At 39.7% G+C, this 21,020-nt stretch overlaps 1 protein-coding gene across 1 annotated transcript in view; it reads right to left on the bottom strand.

Moving 5' to 3' along the window:
* Positions 1 to 20,354, bottom strand: part of LOC113100473 (interleukin-1 receptor accessory protein-like 1-B) — a 71,107-nt gene extending 50,753 nt beyond the window's left edge. The window contains exons 1-2 of the mRNA XM_026265206.1: positions 20,351 to 20,354; positions 20,188 to 20,262 (exon numbers count right to left, since the gene is read on the bottom strand). Coding sequence (XP_026120991.1) covers positions 20,188 to 20,262; positions 20,351 to 20,354 — 79 coding nt within the window. The remainder of the gene's footprint in view (positions 1 to 20,187; positions 20,263 to 20,350) is intronic.
* Positions 20,355 to 21,020: the final 666 nt, after the last annotated feature.

The following is a 21,020-nucleotide window of genomic DNA, read 5'->3' as shown; positions in this document are numbered from 1 at the left end:
CATTCACAAACACTGGGTTTGTGACAGAGATTTTGTGTAAAAAAAAAAAAAAAACACCATTGTAAATCCATTAAAGACCTGGAGCTATCGGAAAGTGACTTCTGTTGTGATGACAGAGCATTTAATGTACAGTCACGTCATTATCAAACACTGAAATCACATATCGCATGAAATCGCATTCATGATGCATGCATATAAAATCTGTGTGTGTGTGTTTGTGTGTGTGTGTGTGTGTGTGTGTGTGTGTGTGTGTTGTAGTGGGGACATCTTCTCCAATCTGCACTCGTTTACTAGATAAATAAAACACCCCCTGAACCGTCTGCTAAAGACAGACACAAAACTGTCATTTTATCTTTCTGCTCCATAAAGATGTCTGTGACACATAATAAGATGCTGAGAAATGGCTTTATATAAGAACGTTCTGCCATCATCCCACCAGAGGAAATGTTTCTGAATCTAAATGCATTTGATTTAAGCATTTATTACATTTCAAAAGGGACTATCAAACAGCTGCCAAATGGTACAGATGTCAGGAGCTGAATTAAATGTCATTGGTGTCAGTTCAATCTTAATTAAATTTTCATTATAACTGTGTAATTGCTGAAGTGAAAAAATGCTGACTTGAGTTTGTCACAGGACCGCAGTGGGAGCAGCTAGAAACTCTGACTTGAGATCGATGCATAACGTTAGTATTATAGTTCACAATGTCCCTACAGTCCTGCAATGAAGCCTTGTGTGAGATCTTCTGTCCCAAATGGTAGCGATTTTGTGGAAGATGGTGCTATCTTCAATTTGACTTTCAGAAAACCTACAAGAAAACTTGAATGGATTTTAGAGCACTCTGGAGGATAACGTCTGCCAAATGCATGAATACAAATGTGTTGTTGCTAAAGTGAACACTTTCCTAACAATGCTAGAAGTTTCGGAGAAAAAGGCAGTAGAAAATTTAATCAAATCACTGTTCAGTCATTTGATTGCGGTTAAAAAAATATGTTGGTATAATCAGTAAAAGAGACAGTAATAAATACAGAGTGTCATTTGTTTTAATTACATGTTGCAAATGAGATGAGCAATACACACAGATGTGGCAGCTAAAAAGCGATTTAAACCTTCCCAAGTACGTGTGTCTTCCTCTTGTTCTCCATGTTGGATTTACCCCCGTTTAGGATTAATAAAGACTCTTTTCATTATTCTCGGCTCTGTGTTCCTTCCAGCGTGACAAGTTACACTACAGTGTTGAACATACATTAATATTATACTAATAACAAACTGAAGTCATACTATCCCTTACTTTTACTGACTTTAATCAAATTCATTGCAATGGCATTTCAAGTAAACTTGAATGGGACAATTATTGTGTGCTTCTAATGCAATAAATTAACTTTTATAAATAATGGCACAGCTTAAGAAACTGACTTTTACTAACACCCCCAGCATACCAGTCAATTATCCAGATAACATCAGTGGAACACTGTCCTTATGAAAAATAACCATGTTTTTATTATAGTAAAACTATAGTAACCCATGGTTCTTTGGCGTGTTGACTACCATATGTATAACCACAGATTTACTACAAATACCATGGTTAAACTATGGTTAATATAGCAAAACCATGGTTAATTTGTGGTTACCATGGTTTAACTATAGTAACCATGTTTTTCTGGTTTTATTTGTAGTAAAATCATGGTTAATTTTCGTAAGGGTGGGCACAGACATACTGGATGTTTCCGTTCATACCTCACATTTTCTTTGGTTTGCCCAAAAAAGTCTCATCTTTAAAAAAGAAAAAAAAAAAAAGAAAAAAGCGTTCTCGTTCTGAATGAAGAAAATTATGGCATTATTGACTAATTATAAAGTAAGTGAAAAACTTTCCAGCTTAGATACCACTACTTTGTGTCATGGCAAAATAAAACTTGAAATCTCTGAAAACGTAATGAGTTTTTAATGAGCATTCATCATGATGAAATGAAAGATATATCTTTGTGTCTATTGTAGGGGTTGAACAACTGATTTTTTTTTCCCAACGTGGCTAAAAATGACATCAACATCCTTTTGTGTCACAACATAGTTTAACGACTTTAAGCAACGAACGACCTGCCATTTAGTGACTTAACCTACATAAATTTCCAACATGGCTTGTGCCGTGTTGGGACCTGGCTGCATGCGACGCTGTGGCCGGAAGATCCACAGTAAAAGGTTGAGCTGAAGCGGTAAGCGAGTGAGGCTTGAGATCAGCGGCGTGGCCCAGGCTCGTTGGGAGCATTTCACTGTGACCCAGCGCTGAAGGAGAGCCAGGTCTTGAGCACCACGGGGCGACAGTGTTGTCGAGCTTTGCTCATAATATTGGCTGCTTTGCTGGAGTGGATTTAGGAGTGAGGTTGACTGATTGCTGGGAGATGAATAACTTAGATCATACAGATCCACTTTAACTACCCTTCGCAAGGACGGAGCGTTGGAATTAATCAGCGTTTGTCTCAGGCTTAAATAGAGCAGAAAGTAATGGGCGCGGCAAAGACTGTATTTCGGCGGTGGAGTTTTGGAGTTAGGCTTAGTATCTGACGTGCTCCTCCCGTACCTTGTTAATGAAACTTCATTTTTAATGTCGAGTATCCAGTAATATAATCACACATGACTTGTGGAGTGCTTTCAGATTATGTATTTATTTGTAAACTTGTTATTATTAACTGTTAGGAAAAGGAGTGTAAATGTGGAAGTCCTTCAAAGATTTATTTTCCTGTAGCGCCCTCTACAGGACCAGCAACTAGACGACGTCAAGCTGAAAGCGTCATGGCACTTCATTGAAGTTGACTAGTCCACTAATCGATTATAAAGTGCAATCCCTTGTTTGTGTTTACAGAGCTTTTATGAAGATGACCCGAAATAAGTTGACTATTAAAAAGAACAACTGAATATCAGTTCACAAATAAAAAATATTGGTAACATGTTGAAATTAATATTAACTAAGATTAATAAATGCTGTAGAAGTAGGCTATTGTTAGTCTTAGTTCATGTTAACTAATGTTAAATAATGAAAACTTATTGTAAACTGTTTCTGGAAAATTGTTCAAATTGTTCCTGCCTTTAATATACAAATGCATAAAAATACTATGAAATGTATAATTTTTATAATATTAAATAAAATTAAATAAAATAATATTAATAAAATACAAAGCAGAATTATATTTACCTTTTTTATGCAATATTTATATATAAATATATATTTATATATAAAACTGCCTCCTAATTTTAAAACACCACCGCATGCCACTGGTAGGTATGTGTGAAAATCACTTTTAACAAGTTAATCAAAAATGTTGTAGATGGAATAAAGAACCTAGCCTGTGTTCTTCTTCAGAACTTCAGAGTTCACGCTTACATACTTACATACTTAAAAATGGTATATGTGAGGATTTCCATTCAGGATTTAGACTGAATCATAGTACTGAGACAGCTCTCCTTAGAGTTACAAATGATCTGCTCTTATCATCTGATGGTGGATCAGCAGCTAGAAAGGACCTCTACTGCCCTGAAAGACAGCGGAGACCAGGACAACTAGAGCCCCAGATACAGATCCCCTGTAAAGACCTTGTCTCAGAGGAGCACCAGGACAAGACCACAGGAAACAGATGATTCTTCTGCACAATCTGACTTTGCTGCAGTCTGGAATTGAACTACTGGTTTCGTCTGGTCAGAGGAGAACTGACCCCCAACTGAGCCTGGTTTCTCCCAAGGTTTTTTTCTCCATTCTGTCACCGATGGAGTTTCGGTTCCTTGCCGCTGTCGCCTCTGGCTTGCTTAGTTGGGGTCACTTCATCTACAGCGATATCATTGACTTGATTGCAAATAAATGCACAGACACTATTTAACTGAACAGAGATGACATCACTGAATTCAATGATGAACTGCCTTTAACTATCATTTTGCATTATTGAGACACTGTTTTCCAAATGAATGTTGTTCAGTGCTTTGACGCAATGTATTTTGTTTAAAGCACTATATAAATAAAGGTGACTTGACTTGACATGTAATTAGCTGAAGTATTGTAATGCATATTTGGCTCACTGTCTGGGGAAGGTCCTTCCAAACCTTGTTAATAAAACATCATATATTTTATCCTTCTCCAAATGCATTTGTAAAAAGTATAGTATTTTTCAAATGAACTTGTAGTGTGCCAAGTTTGTGCTTGATGAAAGCATGAAATAACTACATTTTGTCACGGTAGGTAGAACTGTCCTCTCTGTTGATCACTATGTGCCCTGTCATTCGTCTTGTTTTTGTCAGATCGTTGTTTGAAGCTCCCTGTGCACATGCCTGGTTTTCGTCTTTGTTTCTGCCTGTTTCCTCACCACGCTGGATCGCTTCACCACTGGAACCCCATCTACCCACCTCTCCACTGGATCGCCCGTCTCAGTTCTGGCGTCACACTCTCCTGCTTTATCATCTCAACGCAACATCCTGGCCACCTGTGACTTCATCTCTCTCCGTTCTGTTGTCCCTGCTGGTTTTATTCTGTTCATTTGTTTATCTACTCATTAAAATTACACTCACTTGCAATTGCTTCCTCGCCCGTCCTATCATTACACATTTAGAATGTATTTTCAGTTAGTATAGACTTGTCAATTTAGTTTTAGTATACTTATGAAATAAATATATTTTAAATGCAAATAATTATGTCTATTTTTCACTAGGGCATTCTAGTGCTGTGGGCAAAAATTACCAACAGAGAGAAAATACAAAAACGGGTGAGGAAAGTTGTCACAAACAGATGAACAAGTCATAAGTGGCTGAACTGGCAAACAATGATGGATGATGACTGGAGTTACAGGGAAAGTGATTTGTTTCTTTCAACCAGTGACCGACAGCCACGTGACGAATGTTAGTCTACTGTGATGAGCACTAGGAGTGTAAACTGGCATTGATGTATCCACTATGGCTTCTCCATGCAGTTTTGATAAGAGCATGTGTTAGAACATACGGTATGACAGAACAACTCAACACACAGCCTGAGGCCCGACTGATGCTCGATTAACCCTTCTAAAAGCAGCCCGACTTCTGTGGCCCTATCAGAGCAGATTAAGATGATGTGCAGATCCAGTCCTGAGGAATTTTCAATTATAATGGGTCAGATGTTTTTACCCAAAGTGTGTTTCAGTCATTTGTCAAATGCTTTTAATCAGAGATGGAGCCATGCTAAGAGAACTGAACCTAGCTGAACCAAATCTGCCTTGACACACCTGTTTAATGTTTAACCTTTGACAGAGTCACTACATCGACTGTACCCTACCAGGACCAGACAAGTTGTGGACATTCCCTAGAAACAACTAAACATTCCTATTTTGAGTATAACTGAGCCTGTGACCTTCAACTATACTCACCTTTAATCAAACGCACAATCTTCACATGATGCTCTTAAAGGTCAGAGTTAATGCTAACATCATTCTTCAGGTGAAGCCAACATATTCAATTACAGCTATAAATGTAGGGGTAATCCAACTATGACAAGATACACACAGAAACTCAATGGTCTTCACCAAAAAATGGCAAACTAAAAATTCAGTTTAAAATGAAATTATGACAGCAATATACTACAACTGTATAATAAAATCTAATTCTCAAGTAATAATAATAATAATAATAGTAATAATAAAACCATTCTATAGCACTGTGATTGTCAAAAGAATTTGGAAATGTTACATTTTCATTCGATTACATTTTGAAGCATTTATTAAATTGGAAAACTTGTATTCATTTATTTGATTATGACCGTTTTGGTAATAATTTTTTCTATTAAATTATAAAATACAGAACATAAAAAAACAATAAACAGACAACAGGTGCACTATTTCTGTTAAAATGTTAATAAAGTTGTATTAAATTAAGACATCCTTAAGCTTATACGGAAAAAAGAATTTGAGGGGGAAAAAACATATATGATATTTGAATGCAAGGGATGACAGCCAAGTGACCCACCATGAAACAAGAGCAAAGAGACACATAAACATTAACATCTCATGTAAATAATCACGAAGTCGGTCCATAATGTCCTGTTAACACGTTCACTCTGTACCAGAAACTACACTTTAGAGCCTCTGCTTTGATAGAATAAAACAGAAGCTATTTCTCTGTTCTTGTGGTATTGTGTTCTCTGCTTTGTGCTGCTAGACCAACGACTGCATCAGTCCACCGTTCCAGAGCTGCGGCTCTGAAAAATGGTTTCATTTGAAACTTCTAACAGCGCTAATGAGCTGCGCACTGGATTTTGCTTTCGGAAGTTGAGTTGGAGATAAAAGAAGCAGGAGGAAGTAGGTCAATGCTGCGCTCTCTCCCAAAACAGCAGAAATCCACTTACAGCAGAACTCTCAAACACCACGACAGCTCCAGCTCTGGGGCCGAGAGCCAAACACTGCTGCAAAAAACCCACAGAATATTTAAAACTTCAGAGAACTGCCAGAAATGTGCCATTTCTCACAGTCCTGCTGCTACCACCGTCACAGTCTCACATCAAGAAACACAACATTGGCCAGCAGCTCATCCACATCCATAAATACATGATGCAATTAAGACAGGCTAAAAAATATTAATGAGCAAGAATAATGAATGACCATCCTCTCAAATGAGAGCGAATACTACTTTAAACATGGAAAAGACCTATAGGCAACAATCTGTGGTAATAACCATTTTATTTGCGCTTTTATTTACAAAAATTGACAAAAAAAAAATTGAAATGATTTATAATCACACTGCCAAAAATCTCTCATAGATGCACAAAGACTGATGCATTTAAGAATAAAGCAGCCTGTCAGTCCTCCACACTTTTGCGTGTCCTTGCATTAAAGATCAGAGTTGTTCACACAGAGAAAGAGACCAGACTTACTGGGAAAGCTGCGGACAGACGCTGATGAACTGAACTGACCTCACTGTTCACGAGGGTATATGAAGTGAAAGGACACATGTGGAAAGTTCGCTCAGTGTGGATGTGACACACTCACATTTATTCATTCAGCAGGTGCTTTTACTCAAAGATACTTTCATGAGGAATACTACAACAAAATGCCATTGAGACGACAGAAAACTGCTCAGCTGTGTACGAGTGCAAAAGAGATGTGGGTGAAATGCTGTGAGACAACAGTAAGAGAAGAGTTTCTTTTTTTAAATCGCATTAATAGCTAAATGCTCATGGAGGAGACCAGCTCGGATCCCTCTCCAATGCTGAATGTGACATTCGGGCGAGTGATTGTGTGCCCTACACCGTGTGTTCAGTGTGAATCAACACAGTGATGGATGGGACCTACAGACCTGGACATCACAACTTCAACGCGTCTCGTCTTTTAATGCCACGCATGAGACACAAGATGACTTGAATTAAAAGGATGAACTGCCATTAGACCACACCAAGAATTTGATGAATGTTTTACGTTCAACATATTTACAAGACTTTCATGTTTATGCCTCTGATTACTTTTCTTCTTTTTTAGAAGAAAACAAACATAACCCCAGGTATTTATTCAATACAGTGGCTAAATTAACGAAAAATAAAGCCTCAACAAGTGTTGACATTTCCCAACACCACAGCAGTAATGACTTTATGAACTCCTTTACTTCTAAAATCGATACTATTAGAGATAAAATTGCAACCATTCAGCCGTCAGCTACAGTATCGCATCAGACAGTGCACTATAGACCCCCTGAGGAACAGTTCCACTCATTCTCTACTATAGGAGAGGAAGAATTGTATAAACTTGTTAAATCATCTAAACCAACAACATGTATGTTAGACCCTATACCATCTAAGCTCCTAAAAGAGGTGCTTCCAGAAGTCATAGGTCCTCTTCTGACTATTATTAATTCCTCATTGTCATTAGGATATGTCCCCAAAACCTTCAAACTGGCTGTTATTAATCCTCTCATCAAAAAAACACAACTTGACCCGAAAGAACTAGTTAATTATAGACCAATCTCAAATCTCCCTTTTCTGTCCAAGATACTAGAAAAGGTGGTATCCTCACAATTATATTCCTTCTTAGAGAAAAATGGTATATGTGAGGATTTCCAGTCAGGATTTAGACCGTATCATAGTACTGAGACTGCTCTCCTTAGAGTTACAAATGATCTTCTCTTATCATCTGATCGTGGGTGTATCTCTCGATTAGTTTTATTGGATCTTAGTGCTGCATTTGACACAATTGACCACAGCATTCTTTTGCATAGACTTGAACACTTTGTTGGCATCAGTGGAAGTGCATTAGCATGGTTTAAATCGTACTTATATGACTGCCATCAGTTCGTAGCAGTGAATGAAGATGTATCATATCGATCACAAGTGCAGTATGGAGTACCTCAAGGCTCAGTACTAGGGCCGCTACTCTTCACGCTTTATATGTTACCCTTGGGAGATATTATCAGGAAATATGGTGTTAGCTTTCACTGTTATGCTGATGATACGCAGCTCTATATTTCCTCGCAGCCCGGTGAAACACACCAATGTGAAAAACTAATGGAATGCATAGTCGATATAAAAAATTAGATGACGAGTAATTTCTTACTGCTAAATTCAGAAAAAACAGAGGTGTTAATCATAGGGCCTAAAAACTCTGCTTGTAATAACCTAGAACACTGTCTAAGACTTGATGGTTGCTCTGTCAATTCTTCGTCATCAGTTAGGAACCTAGGTGTGCTACTTGATCGCAATCTGTCCTTAGAAAGCCACGTTTCTAGCATTTGTAAAACTGCATTTTTCCATCTCAAAAATATATCTAAATTACGGCCTATGCTCTCAATGTCAAATGCAGAAATGTTAATCCATGTATTTATGACTTCAAGGTTAGATTATTGTAATGCTTTATTGGGTGGTTGTTCTGCACGCTTGGTAAACAAACTACAGCTAGTCCAAAATGCAGCAGCAAGAGTTCTTACTAGAACCAGGAAGTATGACCATATTAGCCCGGTCCTGTCCACACTGCACTGGCTCCCTATCAAACATCGTATAGATTTTAAAATATTGCTTATTACTTATAAAGCCCTGAATGGTTTAGCACCTCAGTATTTGAATGAGCTCCTTTTACATTATACTCCTCTACGTCCGCTACGTTCTCAAAACTCAAAACTCAAAATCAACTGCGGGCGGCAGATCCTTTTCCTATTTGGCGCCTAAACTCTGGAATAACCTACCTAACATTGTTCGGGAGGCAGACACACTCTTGCAGTTTAAATCTAGATTAAAGACCCATCTCTTTAACCTGGCTTACAAATAACACACTAATATGCTTTTAATATCCAAATCCGTTAAAGGATTTTTAGGCTGCATTAATTAGGTAAACCGGAACCGGCAACACTTCACATAACATGTACCTTCTACATCATTAGAAGAATGGCATCTACGCTAATATTTGTCTGTTTCTCTCTTGTTCCGAGGTCACCGTAGCCACCAGATCCAGTCTGTATCCAGATCAGAGGGTCACTGCAGTCACCCGGATCCAGTACGTATCCAGACCAGATGGTGGATCAGCAGCTAGAAAGGACCTCTACTGCCCTGAAAGACAGCGGAGACCAGGACAACTAGAGCCCCAGATACAGATCCCCTGTAAAGACCTTGTCTCAGAGGAGCACCAGGACAAGACCACAGGAAACAGATGATTCTTCTGCACAATCTGACTTTGCTGCAGCCTGGAATTGAACTACTGGTTTCGTCTGGTCAGAGGAGAACTGACCCCCAACTGAGCCTGGTTTCTCCCAAGGTTTTTTCTCCATTCTGTCACCGATGGAGTTTCGGTTCCTTGCCGCTGTCGCCTCTGGCTTGCTTAGTTGGGGTCACTTCATCTACAGCGATATCATTGACTTGATTGCAAATAAATGCACAGACACTATTTAACTGAACAGAGATGACATCACTGAATTCAATGATGAACTGCCTTTAACTATCATTTTGCATTATTGACACACTGTTTTCTAAATGAATGTTGTTCAGTGCTTTGACGCAATGTATTTTGTTTAAAGCACTATATAAATAAAGGTGATTGATTGATTGATGCCCAGTTCACATAATTCTGATTGTAGACATCTCCACAACCAGATGTCACATTCCAGCTGCTTGGTTTTGTGTTTGTGTCACTCTGTATCACAGCACGGGTTTCGGTGCACAGAGATCAATTAAACCTTTTGTTTTCACAGCAAACGGACCTGCAATTACACACACTCGTTTAAACACAGCATGTAAAGATGACGTAGAGCTGAGAAACCCCTCTGATGTAAAGGAATCTTAAATGAGTGCAGATGGCGTCTGTGTGTGCGTGTGGACAGGAATAAAGGAGGATGTGGACTCGTTTAGGAGGATAATCTGTTTCCTGAGCCATTGTCACTAAACGAGACAGAATCTGCTTGTTAAGGGAGGGTTTGGGTCACACTGCTCTCTGAGCCTCTATTTAGCAACACAAAGCCTACAATTATTGCTGTCCATTTGTGACTTTGCGCTGTAATTTAGCTCAGAGAAATCTCTGCCAGTTGCTGCAGCTCACAGTAACAACGGCTCTGTCCTTGAAGGCCCTGTTTCCGGCTAAGATTATGCCGTTTTCTGCTGTCACCTCATCTGCTCTGTCTTCTGTATCAGTGCATGACTGCCCGACTGCAGAGAATAAAGCACCGTGGCCATGAGGCAAACCCCATGATGAAATTATGAATGAAATTATTCAACACCAGGACAATCACTACAACCCTTCCTGATGAGTCAAAGACAAGCAGTCTGATCATAAAAGGTTACATAGAAATTACCTGCGAACATGAATTACAGACAATAACCCTCAACACAACAATAACAGCTTCAAATAACTAAATGTGATGAGCACATACCGTATATAATATACATACAGGATGTAAATGCACAACTGTCACTCAATAGAGTGGATTGAGATGATCTGATCAAATATCATCCTGTTTGGGTTCAACTAGCGGTTGCTCATTTAAATGGGCTTTTAACCATTAACTTTCTTATAATAATCAATAATAGTGATAATCAGTAAAGACTGGGACATAAATATGTATTCATATTTCTTTTTTTTTTCAGTTAAATTTCTCTGGTTTAGAAATTTTCACTGGATACACACACACACACACACAATAAATACCACACACAGTTTGTCTAAGCAGTTCTTTTGCCATTAATTGTAATATTTCAGTGAGATTTTTGTCTGTTTAGGAGTCTGACCGCAGATCTGCTCTGACCTTCATCCAGTCTGTCTGGGATTACATGAAGAATCAGAAAAGAAACTGAGACAGACTAAATCCAGAAAAACTGCAGCAACGAATCCAAGACACTTCAAGAGCTTGCACTTTAACATTCAGTCTTACAATATTAAGTGGCAAACTTAATGTGGTGTACTGAAAAATAGCTAAATAAACCAGCAGACAATGCATTTACGTAACAGAATGTGTGTGTGTGTGTGTGTGTGTGTGTGTGTGTGTGTGTAACATCACAGATTATTAAAAATAAAGCAGCAAGCCATCTCTACACATAACAACAACTCTTAATCTATAACTGGCTAATTGGGGCATAATGATATTGGAATATAACAGGAGCGGTCCATAAGCTGTGAATGCTCTGCATACCCAAGCCATTTCAGAGACTGGCTAAATAATATAAACGTGATTATGAATCAATCTCTTGGTTTTTGAGATTCACATAATAAATAGCTGGAAATAAGTGTGCAAAATTATTTATTTGTCAAACAACATACATTTTCTGTAAATCTGGCATCTCATGTGATCCTGCTAATGCTTTTTCATAAAGATCATTTATAAATCCATAGTATACACTCTGCACATCATCGTAGCGCTGACATTTAATAATGAGGAAGGTGTAATCTCAGTATCTTTTAACAGCTCTGTAGCCAGGAGATCACACCCATCCATTCTCCAATCCGCTTGTCCTCTGTAGAGTCGTGAAGATGCTGAAGTTTATCAGGCAAAAACACTGGGCAACAGGTGCTACACATGAGTCACTGTGCGAGCATAGTATAAATACAGAAAGTACTGTAGAAGCAGATTTAAGGAGTTTTGTGAGGCAGAAGGACCATGACTATACACTGCTTTAAGCAGCCACAACCACAGTAGCATAGTAGGCAGAGATGTAAACATTTTTAGGATTTTTAAAATGTCTGAAAGCATCTACCTCCACTAGTACAGCCAGCTCTAGCAGCAAATAACTGTAATCTGTTCTCCATAAATGCCAGGAGCCTCACACAAAACCATCACTGCAGGATTCTAAGAACACCATTCAGCAGATCTTGAGGGAGATGAGGAGAAATGTTCAGACAGCCATGAAAGGTTTGAGAAGACGAGAGATGTGGAGGTATTGCCGGAGGAAATGAGAAACAAAACACAAAGAGAAAGACTGGAGAGAGCGAAAAACACAGACCGTCATTTGGAGGAATCAGAAAACTAGGACAGGTAAGACAGACAAAATAAATAATAATAATCATAATAAATAAACCTCTCACACTAAAAAAAAGCTGGATATAAACAGCTCCAAGTGGGAACAAGACGTATGGACATCTGCTGATCAATCACAGCTTTAAAGAAGAAATAAGAGAACGAGAAACAAGTCAACTGTGAGGGAAGTTGAATGAAATCCAAACACAGTCTTAAGGGCCCTTCACAGTTACAGCAAAGGAGAAAAAGCGAAGTGAATTGCAGACGAAGGGTACTTGATTCTGATCAGTTCCTGATGTTAGGAACTATGTGAACCACCGGCAGCATAACTGATATGTGAATGACACGACAGCCATGAGTGTTAGTCTGTGAATGACCACCTAGCATTAAAGTGCAGGCACTTTGGCTGCAACCGAAAACTTAGGCAGGTGACTTGCTGCCTCGCTGTCGTATCAGGCAATGACTTTGCATGCAGCGTTTTTGCATGAAGGCACCTCACGAAACTGATTTTGGACAGGCTTCTGAGGAAGTGTAATGTTTTAATGATCTACAGCAAAATATAGAGAGCTTTGGTGATAACTAAGTGGATATTTCATTACTGCAATATTAATTTCTCGCTAGAAATGACATCAAAAGTGGAAAACGTTGATCAGAAACATACATTTACACACAAACTTACCACCGACCGTAACTTTCAGACACCATCTTTATTTTTTTGCTCAACTCTCACAGAATGTAACGCACAGGATTGTGGGATATCAAAAGCAGCAAAGGATACATCTATGCTGCCTTCCAAAACCGGCAAGATGAAGGCATCTCAGGAGACAGGAAGTGAAGCTAACACTGAATTCGGACATTGCCTTGATGCCTCACGACCTTGGAATGGATCCTTCGAAGGCAGCATATTTCAGTTTTTGGATGCAGCCTTAATTTTCACAAGCACAGGAAATCTTGTTGTGCGTATTTTATTCATGATAGGCACACAAAAAGCAGGTTTCCTTCAGATAACAGAATGTAAGGGAGAACCTCAGCTTCGGCTACAGACAGACACAAATCAATGCGTGACTAACACAAACTGTTATGCTCTGGCAGATGCACGAGCTTCTACAGTCTTTATCTTATATAAGTACTGCAGAAAATCTCTACTGCCGGCAGCAAGTTTTGTTGTATAAATAAAAGTATTCTAGTACAGTTTATAAACCTATTCCACAAAACCATATTATTGGTTATGGTTGGTATATTAGATGCAATTGTAAGGTTGAATCAAATACTCAACCTTAGGTGACTCATACTCAGAATTCATGCTCTGCATTTTACCCATCCAAAGTGCACACACACAGCACTTCTGCTGCGGTGCCCGGGGAGCAGTTGGCAGCTCAAGGGCACCTTAGTCATGGTATTGACGACCAAAGACTTGAACCCACAACCTTAGGGTTAGGAGTCTAACTATCTAACCATTAGGCCACGACTTCCCATATGCACGTATATGTGTACAGACACATATGTATATACATATAAACACAGAGCACTTACTATTTATACTACAATAAGGCACAGAATATACTAATAATATAAGTTTATAAACCAAATTTGCTGGGCCTAAATACCTCCCTCTGTAATTGGATTCTGGATTTTCTAACTGAAAGACCTCAGTCAGTCCATGTCGGCCACAACACCTCAAGCACTACCACACTGGGCACAGGTGCCCCACAAGGCTGTGTGCTCAGCCCACTGCTCTTCATGCTGCTGACCCATAACTGCACTGCCAAGTTCAGCTCCAACCACATCATCAAGTTCAAGGATGGCACTGGCAGCACTTAATTCCTGGGGTGCACATCACAGGGGATTTCACTTGGACCACCAACACCATGTCACTCTCCAAGAAGGCACAACAGTGCCTACACTTTCTTCTCCTGCTGAAAAGAGCAAGTCTCCCTCCACCCGTTCTCACCACATTCTACAGAGGAGCCATAGAGAGCGTGCTGACCAGCTGCATCACTGTCTGGTACGGGAACTGTAGTGCAGCGCACAGCAAGAACCTCCAGTGGAGGGTGAACACAGCTGCAAATATCACTGATGCCCCTCTCCCCTTCTTTCTGGACATTTTCTTTACACAATGTTCCAGCAAAGCCAACAGTATCATGAAGGACCGCATCCATCCCTCCCACAGTCTCTTCCAACTCCTACTGTACCATCAGGAAGACGTTACCGGAGCATCAGAGCCTGGTCCGCCAGACCCCTCCCCAAGGCTGTAAGAGACCTGATCTCAAATCACCCCACACTCCTCTGAAAATCCCCTACCTCCTGAAACATGGACCATCTCACCTCCTCCACCTCCCAAACACCCCCCAACATTACCACATCCCAGAAAAACTGTCTGAAACAGTGTCCTACACACAGGTGAGTGGGCCAGTATGAACACCTTTAGTAACACAATCTCTTATATGCGCACTAGACACTTTTCACACACACTGCTGTGTGTACATAATCCCAAAAAGGACTTAGTAAAATGTGTATGTTTATATGCTCATGCACTACAAATCATCTTGCACTGTTCCCCAGCCAGCTGCTTGACTTATGTTTCTCTTTGCACATGTACAGTATTATGTGAAGCATTCGTTTGGTTTACATTTTTTTTATATATATTGGTAAGCATTTATATATTGTTTATTTAAAATCAAAATCTGTCAGTAGGTTAGTTGTCTATAGGTTTATACTGTTTTACTTCATTGTTGTATGTCTGTATTAATGTAGTGTCTGTATTAATGGTCCTGTGAGGCACGACATTTCATTCCATTGTATGTCCACACATGTAGCAGAATGACAATAAAGCTCGACTTGACTTGAACTTGACTTGAGTAGTGCATAAGTGTTTGAATTGGGATGTGAGAATTGGAATGATTCATTAAAAGAAATGAATCAGAAGAGTCATCTGCCTCGGTCTCATGGACAGCTCAGACTGTTCAGACTATAGTTCACTAATGCGTCTACAGTGAGTGAGATGTCAGGACTTTTTCGGAGGATGACAAACTGTCTCTACATGTCAGTCGGTTGATGTGGATATGAAAAGTGGCTCACACTGGCATAAACATCTGTAAGTTCAGAATTCTGCACACACTCCTTTCGCTACAGTATTTGGTATTATTACGTGTCAGCACTGATCTATTTATCTGTCACCATCTTGTTTATCTGTAACTTAACTCAATGTGTCCAGTTAAACAGAGCTCCGAATTTCTGTCATCTCTGTCATCTCAACAACGTCCCGTGTTTGGACAGGATGAGAGCAGGTAAGTGACCGTCACCGTCCCTGAAGGAGACAGCGTGTATTCTGTCTGTCTCAGGTCTTCTGTTGCAGAAATTACATAACTTGCTGAACACACACAAATGAAAAATGGTGCTGGGCTGGTCATATCCGCAATGTCTCCATCTCCTTTCCTTCTCTGCAATTCCACACTTCCCATGCGACGAAGCAAGAAGATACAACAATGCAGACCAGAAGAGAGGTAAAACGCAGTTCAGAAAGAGACGACGGGCAGAGAGAGATGAGAAGAGGTGTGAGTGAAGACACACAGTCGACCACGACACCGAGCATAACTGAGTCTCTTAGTGGTGGGAGAGGCTTAATCCAGAGACGTCTGCCTCCATTCATGATCACTGAGCCGTGCAGACACACACAGAAAGAGAGAAAGCATGTGAGTTATGAGGGCTTCCTGCTCTATTCATCTGTGGCCACTGGAAACTGAAGGTCAGAAACAGACAGAGCAAGACAGCAGAGCCCATATCTGCTCATTTCACTGACTGCCACAGCTGAGAGACAGCGAGACTTGCTCAACTTTCACCATGATTCATCTGAGGATCTAAACTAGCAGGAGTGTTCTTGAAATAACTTGTACTTCTGTATGGATCGGTGAACTAGTAATTCTGCTACACACTTCACACTCTTTGTCTGTTAAAGTGCTGTTCTTTTATCTGAATGAATAAACTTTCTGTAATGCTGGTCTGCTACTGTGATATGATCAATGTCAGATCTTAAACAACGTGTCAAAAAATGAGCTGCACCTGGTCTGTGGATTTTGAAAGTCCAAGTAGTTATTTTTCCTCTAAAATGAATTGAGATATGACAACAGTAGTTTACGCACGCTTAACTCACCAGAACATGATCATCTTCTGTTCGATACGGCAGAGAGACAAAACAGCTCAAGAGATCAGCGTAAGAAAATAACTCTCTGCTCGACAGCGAACCACCGGCTAAAGTGGATTTGAATTGACTGGTGTGGACTGGAGCGGCTCAAGAGGAAGATGATTTGATTCTGATTTCTGCAGTGACCATTATGCTATAGGATTTCTGAAAAATGAAAAGTACAAATCAACAGCTCATCCATTTTCAAGCAAAGCTATCGTCATTCTCAATCAATACGAACAGGCTCAGCGGATCCTGCACGCAACAGACACAAACAAAAGTGGTTTGGAGACATCGAACTCACGTTCAGCGACGAATCCATTTAAAAGAGATGAAGACAAGTTAAACCACATTAAAGTACTCAAATCCTCCAATCTAATAGACAGGACAGCCTAGAATAGCGATAAATCAAGGATCGACAGTAACCTCTTTTGTATTTACTTTTCAGAATGAAAGTTATAAAAGATGTAATGCATTTATAGTCAATGTACAGTCCCCAAACAAAAATCACAAATCAAATGAGTTCAAATCTCTATGCAAATAAATCCACAGCTAGTTAAAGGTTTCTAGTGGCTGGACAGTCGGACCAACACCATCATTTCAATATAATATAAAATTGTGTTATCTGAGGGAATCATGCTGGCCATTTATTCAGTGTGGAACTCCTGCTCTGTTACTAGGAAAGCTCGGCTGAATACAGATAAGACTTCCTTAGACTAACGATAAGCATTCACTAATTGAGAGAAATGATGTAATATCGATCTGCCGTACAGCCCCATGGCTATGACATTTACCAAAGCGGTAGCGGTCGACTGCAGAGAGATGAAAATGGCGCGGTTTGTCAGAGCTGGGGGCATCGACATGAGAAGACATGAGTATTATATAATTATTAGTCTTGAAACGATTATGTGTACTGTGAAAGCAGGCTGATATGCAATGCAGGAAAAGAAAGACAACAAAAGAGCAATATTCCACTTCAAGAAAGAGCATTCATTATAAATTATGCTTACTGTATATTTACAATGAAATATTAATGCTTGTTGCTGAAATCTGACAAATATTTTCTTATATATGAATATGTTTATACATAAATAAATGTAAGAAGAGAAGACCAAGCTTCTTTCTTGAGTTTATTTGCATATGAAATTGGCATATATATGTACTGAAATGTAAATGCCCAGATGAATAGACCAACCACAATGGCATCATCAGTTTCAGTTTCAAAATATTTGGGGGAGTCGTGGCCTAGTGGTTAGAGATTCTGACTTGTAATCCAAAGCCTGTGAGTTTGAGTCTTAAGCCGGCAGGAATTGTAGATGGGGGAGAGCATGTACAACACTCTCTCTATCCTCAATACCACGACTGAGATGCCCTTGAGCAAGACACCGAACCCCCAACTGCTCCCCGGGCGCCGCAGCATAAATGATGCCCACTGCTTCGGGTGTGTGTTCCCAGTGTGTGTGTGTTCACTGCTGTGTGTGTGCACTTTGGATAGGTTAAAAGTAGAGTAGAATTCCAAGTATGGGCCACCACGTCACGTTGAAAGGCTAATGTTCTTTTGGGTTTTAATGCTGTAAAGCACTCCTGTTAATGCAATCTGAAGCAGAACTAGATCTATAAAATGCAAAACTAGTCCATCCAATTCACCGGTGATCCACTTGCCAAAAGCTTTCTCTTTGATTCTCTGACAGTCGTGCTCGCCCATTGTCTTGGATTCTCAAGTGGTGCATTCAGATGGAAATGAAAGGCTGGTGGCACTGCCATTAAGAAAGTGAGTCACGCAGCCCTCGATGGCCATTTCTCATGCCCTGATGTCAGATCTCATAGCTGAAACTGCATGTCAGGAGTCACGGCTTAGAGAGGAACAGCTGGAGCTGTTTGAGGGTTTTAGAGCAGGGAAAGAAGGAGAACAGACACATATAATCACAAACGAAAACTTTAGTGTTCAAAGGGCTGTAAAAGCATCACTCAGTGTTCGTGTGAGCAGCTTGTGATTCATTTCAGCACCTCAGAGTGGCTCAGTTCACAGTTAGGCTTTATTTTTACATTTTTGTGAAGCAATGATAAGAGGATTGCACTACATTGGTAATGACACATGTTTGTAAACCTGTTCAAAGTTTCTACAGCGGCACAAAGTAAAGAGCCTCTGATGTCATGTCCTCGCCATGGACTTATGGTTTAAATGTGAACACAAAACACTAGACTTCTATCACATCAACTGGGCCTGAGGATGAACACTGGATAAGGAAACGGGCAATCTGACCAATTATAACAAAAGGGGCATGACTGAAGGTCAGATATGAATGACCTAAGCACCTTCAGGACTGGTGGGTAGATGATATATTTACTACAGGTTCATTTCACATTGGGGGAAGTCGTGGCCTTATGGTTAGAGATTCGGACTCGTAATCCAAAGGGTTCGAAACTTGTGCTGGCAGGAATTGTAGGTGGAGGAAGTGAATGTACAGCACTCTCTCCATCTTCAATACCACGACTGAGGTGCCCTTGAGCAAGACACCTAACCCCTAACTGCCTTACTGCTCCAGGTGTGTGTTCACAGTGTGTGTGTGTGTGTTCACTGCTGTGTGTGTGCACTTTGGGTTAAATGTAGAGCACGAATTCTGAGTATGGGTCACCATACCTGGCTGTATGTCACTTCACTTTCACTTTCATTATTAAGAAAGCAATGTGTATATGAAGATTATTCATGACTATCCAGCCAGGAAAATCAGTTCATAGATGTTTTCGTTTATATTTTAACAGCTGTTTTACTCTGATCAAAAGCCTTTTCTAATGCAGAAGCCACAAATCACATCAAGCCAAACATGTCCATCTTAATACATCATAAACCCATCCACCACATCAGACATCTGCTGCTTCAAGACACTGAGAGACCCGGCTGAAGAACGGTTCAAACCAACAGTGCCTGATCTACAGCCGAAAACCATAGAGAAATAAGGCTCTTTCACACACTCTCTCACACACACACACACACCTGATTCTGGTGCATTTAGGTACGTTCTGGTACATTCTGATGCATATGTGTATTATGAAAACACTACACAAATACAGACTAAACTGTAACACCACAGACGCCTGAGAACAGAATCCAGAGAATCTACGAATCCTATCAACGCTTGCATCTGAGCTTCTCAAAGTACACTGGATTTTTAGCCAAGTCTTTTAGCAATCATAGTTTAGAGGGGTAATTTCCATGAGTCTGCAGTCATTTGAGCCCGGTTAGTCTTTGTGAAGACCGCCATTCATGTTCACTCATTCGAGTCGAGCGACTCTCACATTCATTTAGCCGTAAATTACCATGAAATGTGGGACATAAAAGTTCAATTGTTTTACAAAGGTGCAATTTTGACACATTACACAGGTGATCAAAACAGCACAATCATTTCAGCGCAGCACAGACAGCAATCCAGGCCGGCAGCACACACATACAAACATGCATTCACACCCACGCACACACATGCACACGCACACACACACACACACACACACACACACACAGAGCACAAGATCACAGTAAGACTCTACAGACGGTTATGCAATATCAGCTCATAATAAACAGTTCTTACCCAGCTGCATCTCCATGACACTCATCTTGTTTTCAGATGGGTAGAGGATCTTGGGAGGCTTGTCAGTCAGTGGAGCTGTACGAGAAAACAAACAACAAAGCAAATGATTGGTTGCATGTCAATGCTGTCCATCTATCTCTGATGGAATGTGCTGTAGAATTACACATTATATCCTTAATGACAATAATGTTTTTGACATATAGTTTGGATCTCAATAAGTAAATCACCTTTTGAAAGAAATGTGTAACTTCATATAGGATTGTATTAAGTTACTCCATATTCCACCAGATCTGACACTCACTCTTTCAGGTCACAGTGGACAAGCAACATTTATCTTTTTTCTGTTCTACGACGATACATTTCAATAAACAAACATGACCACGCAAACTGGTAATAATCGCTTACCAATCTTATAAATTGTAAAATTACAATTATAGTGTGGCATTACAGTTTTCTAAATTGATAAAACACTAAACCCCAATCTCTAAACCAAATTCTCACCAGATTAAACAAATTTGTAGAATAAAGCACTCTTTCTACTAAACCTTAAACACGTTCAGGCAGTTAGGTTCTATTTGCAAATTTCATGCACTCTTTTTGCAAAACTATAAGCACATTCTCATTCACTTAAACACTTAACAAGTCAAGTCATCTTTATTTATATAGCGCTTTAAACAAAATACATTGCGTCAAAGCAACTGAACAACATTCATTTGGAAAACAGTGTGTCAATAATGAAGAATGATAGTTAAAGGCAGTTCATCATTGAATTCAGTGACACTGTGATGTATTTGTGCTGCAAATGTTAAACACAACTAAGGCACAGTCGTCAT

The sequence above is a fragment of the Carassius auratus genome, unplaced genomic scaffold (assembly GCF_003368295.1).
Source record: "Carassius auratus strain Wakin unplaced genomic scaffold, ASM336829v1 scaf_tig00217280, whole genome shotgun sequence".
NCBI lineage: Eukaryota > Metazoa > Chordata > Actinopteri > Cypriniformes > Cyprinidae > Carassius > Carassius auratus.
This window is presented reverse-complemented; position numbering and strand designations above follow the sequence as displayed.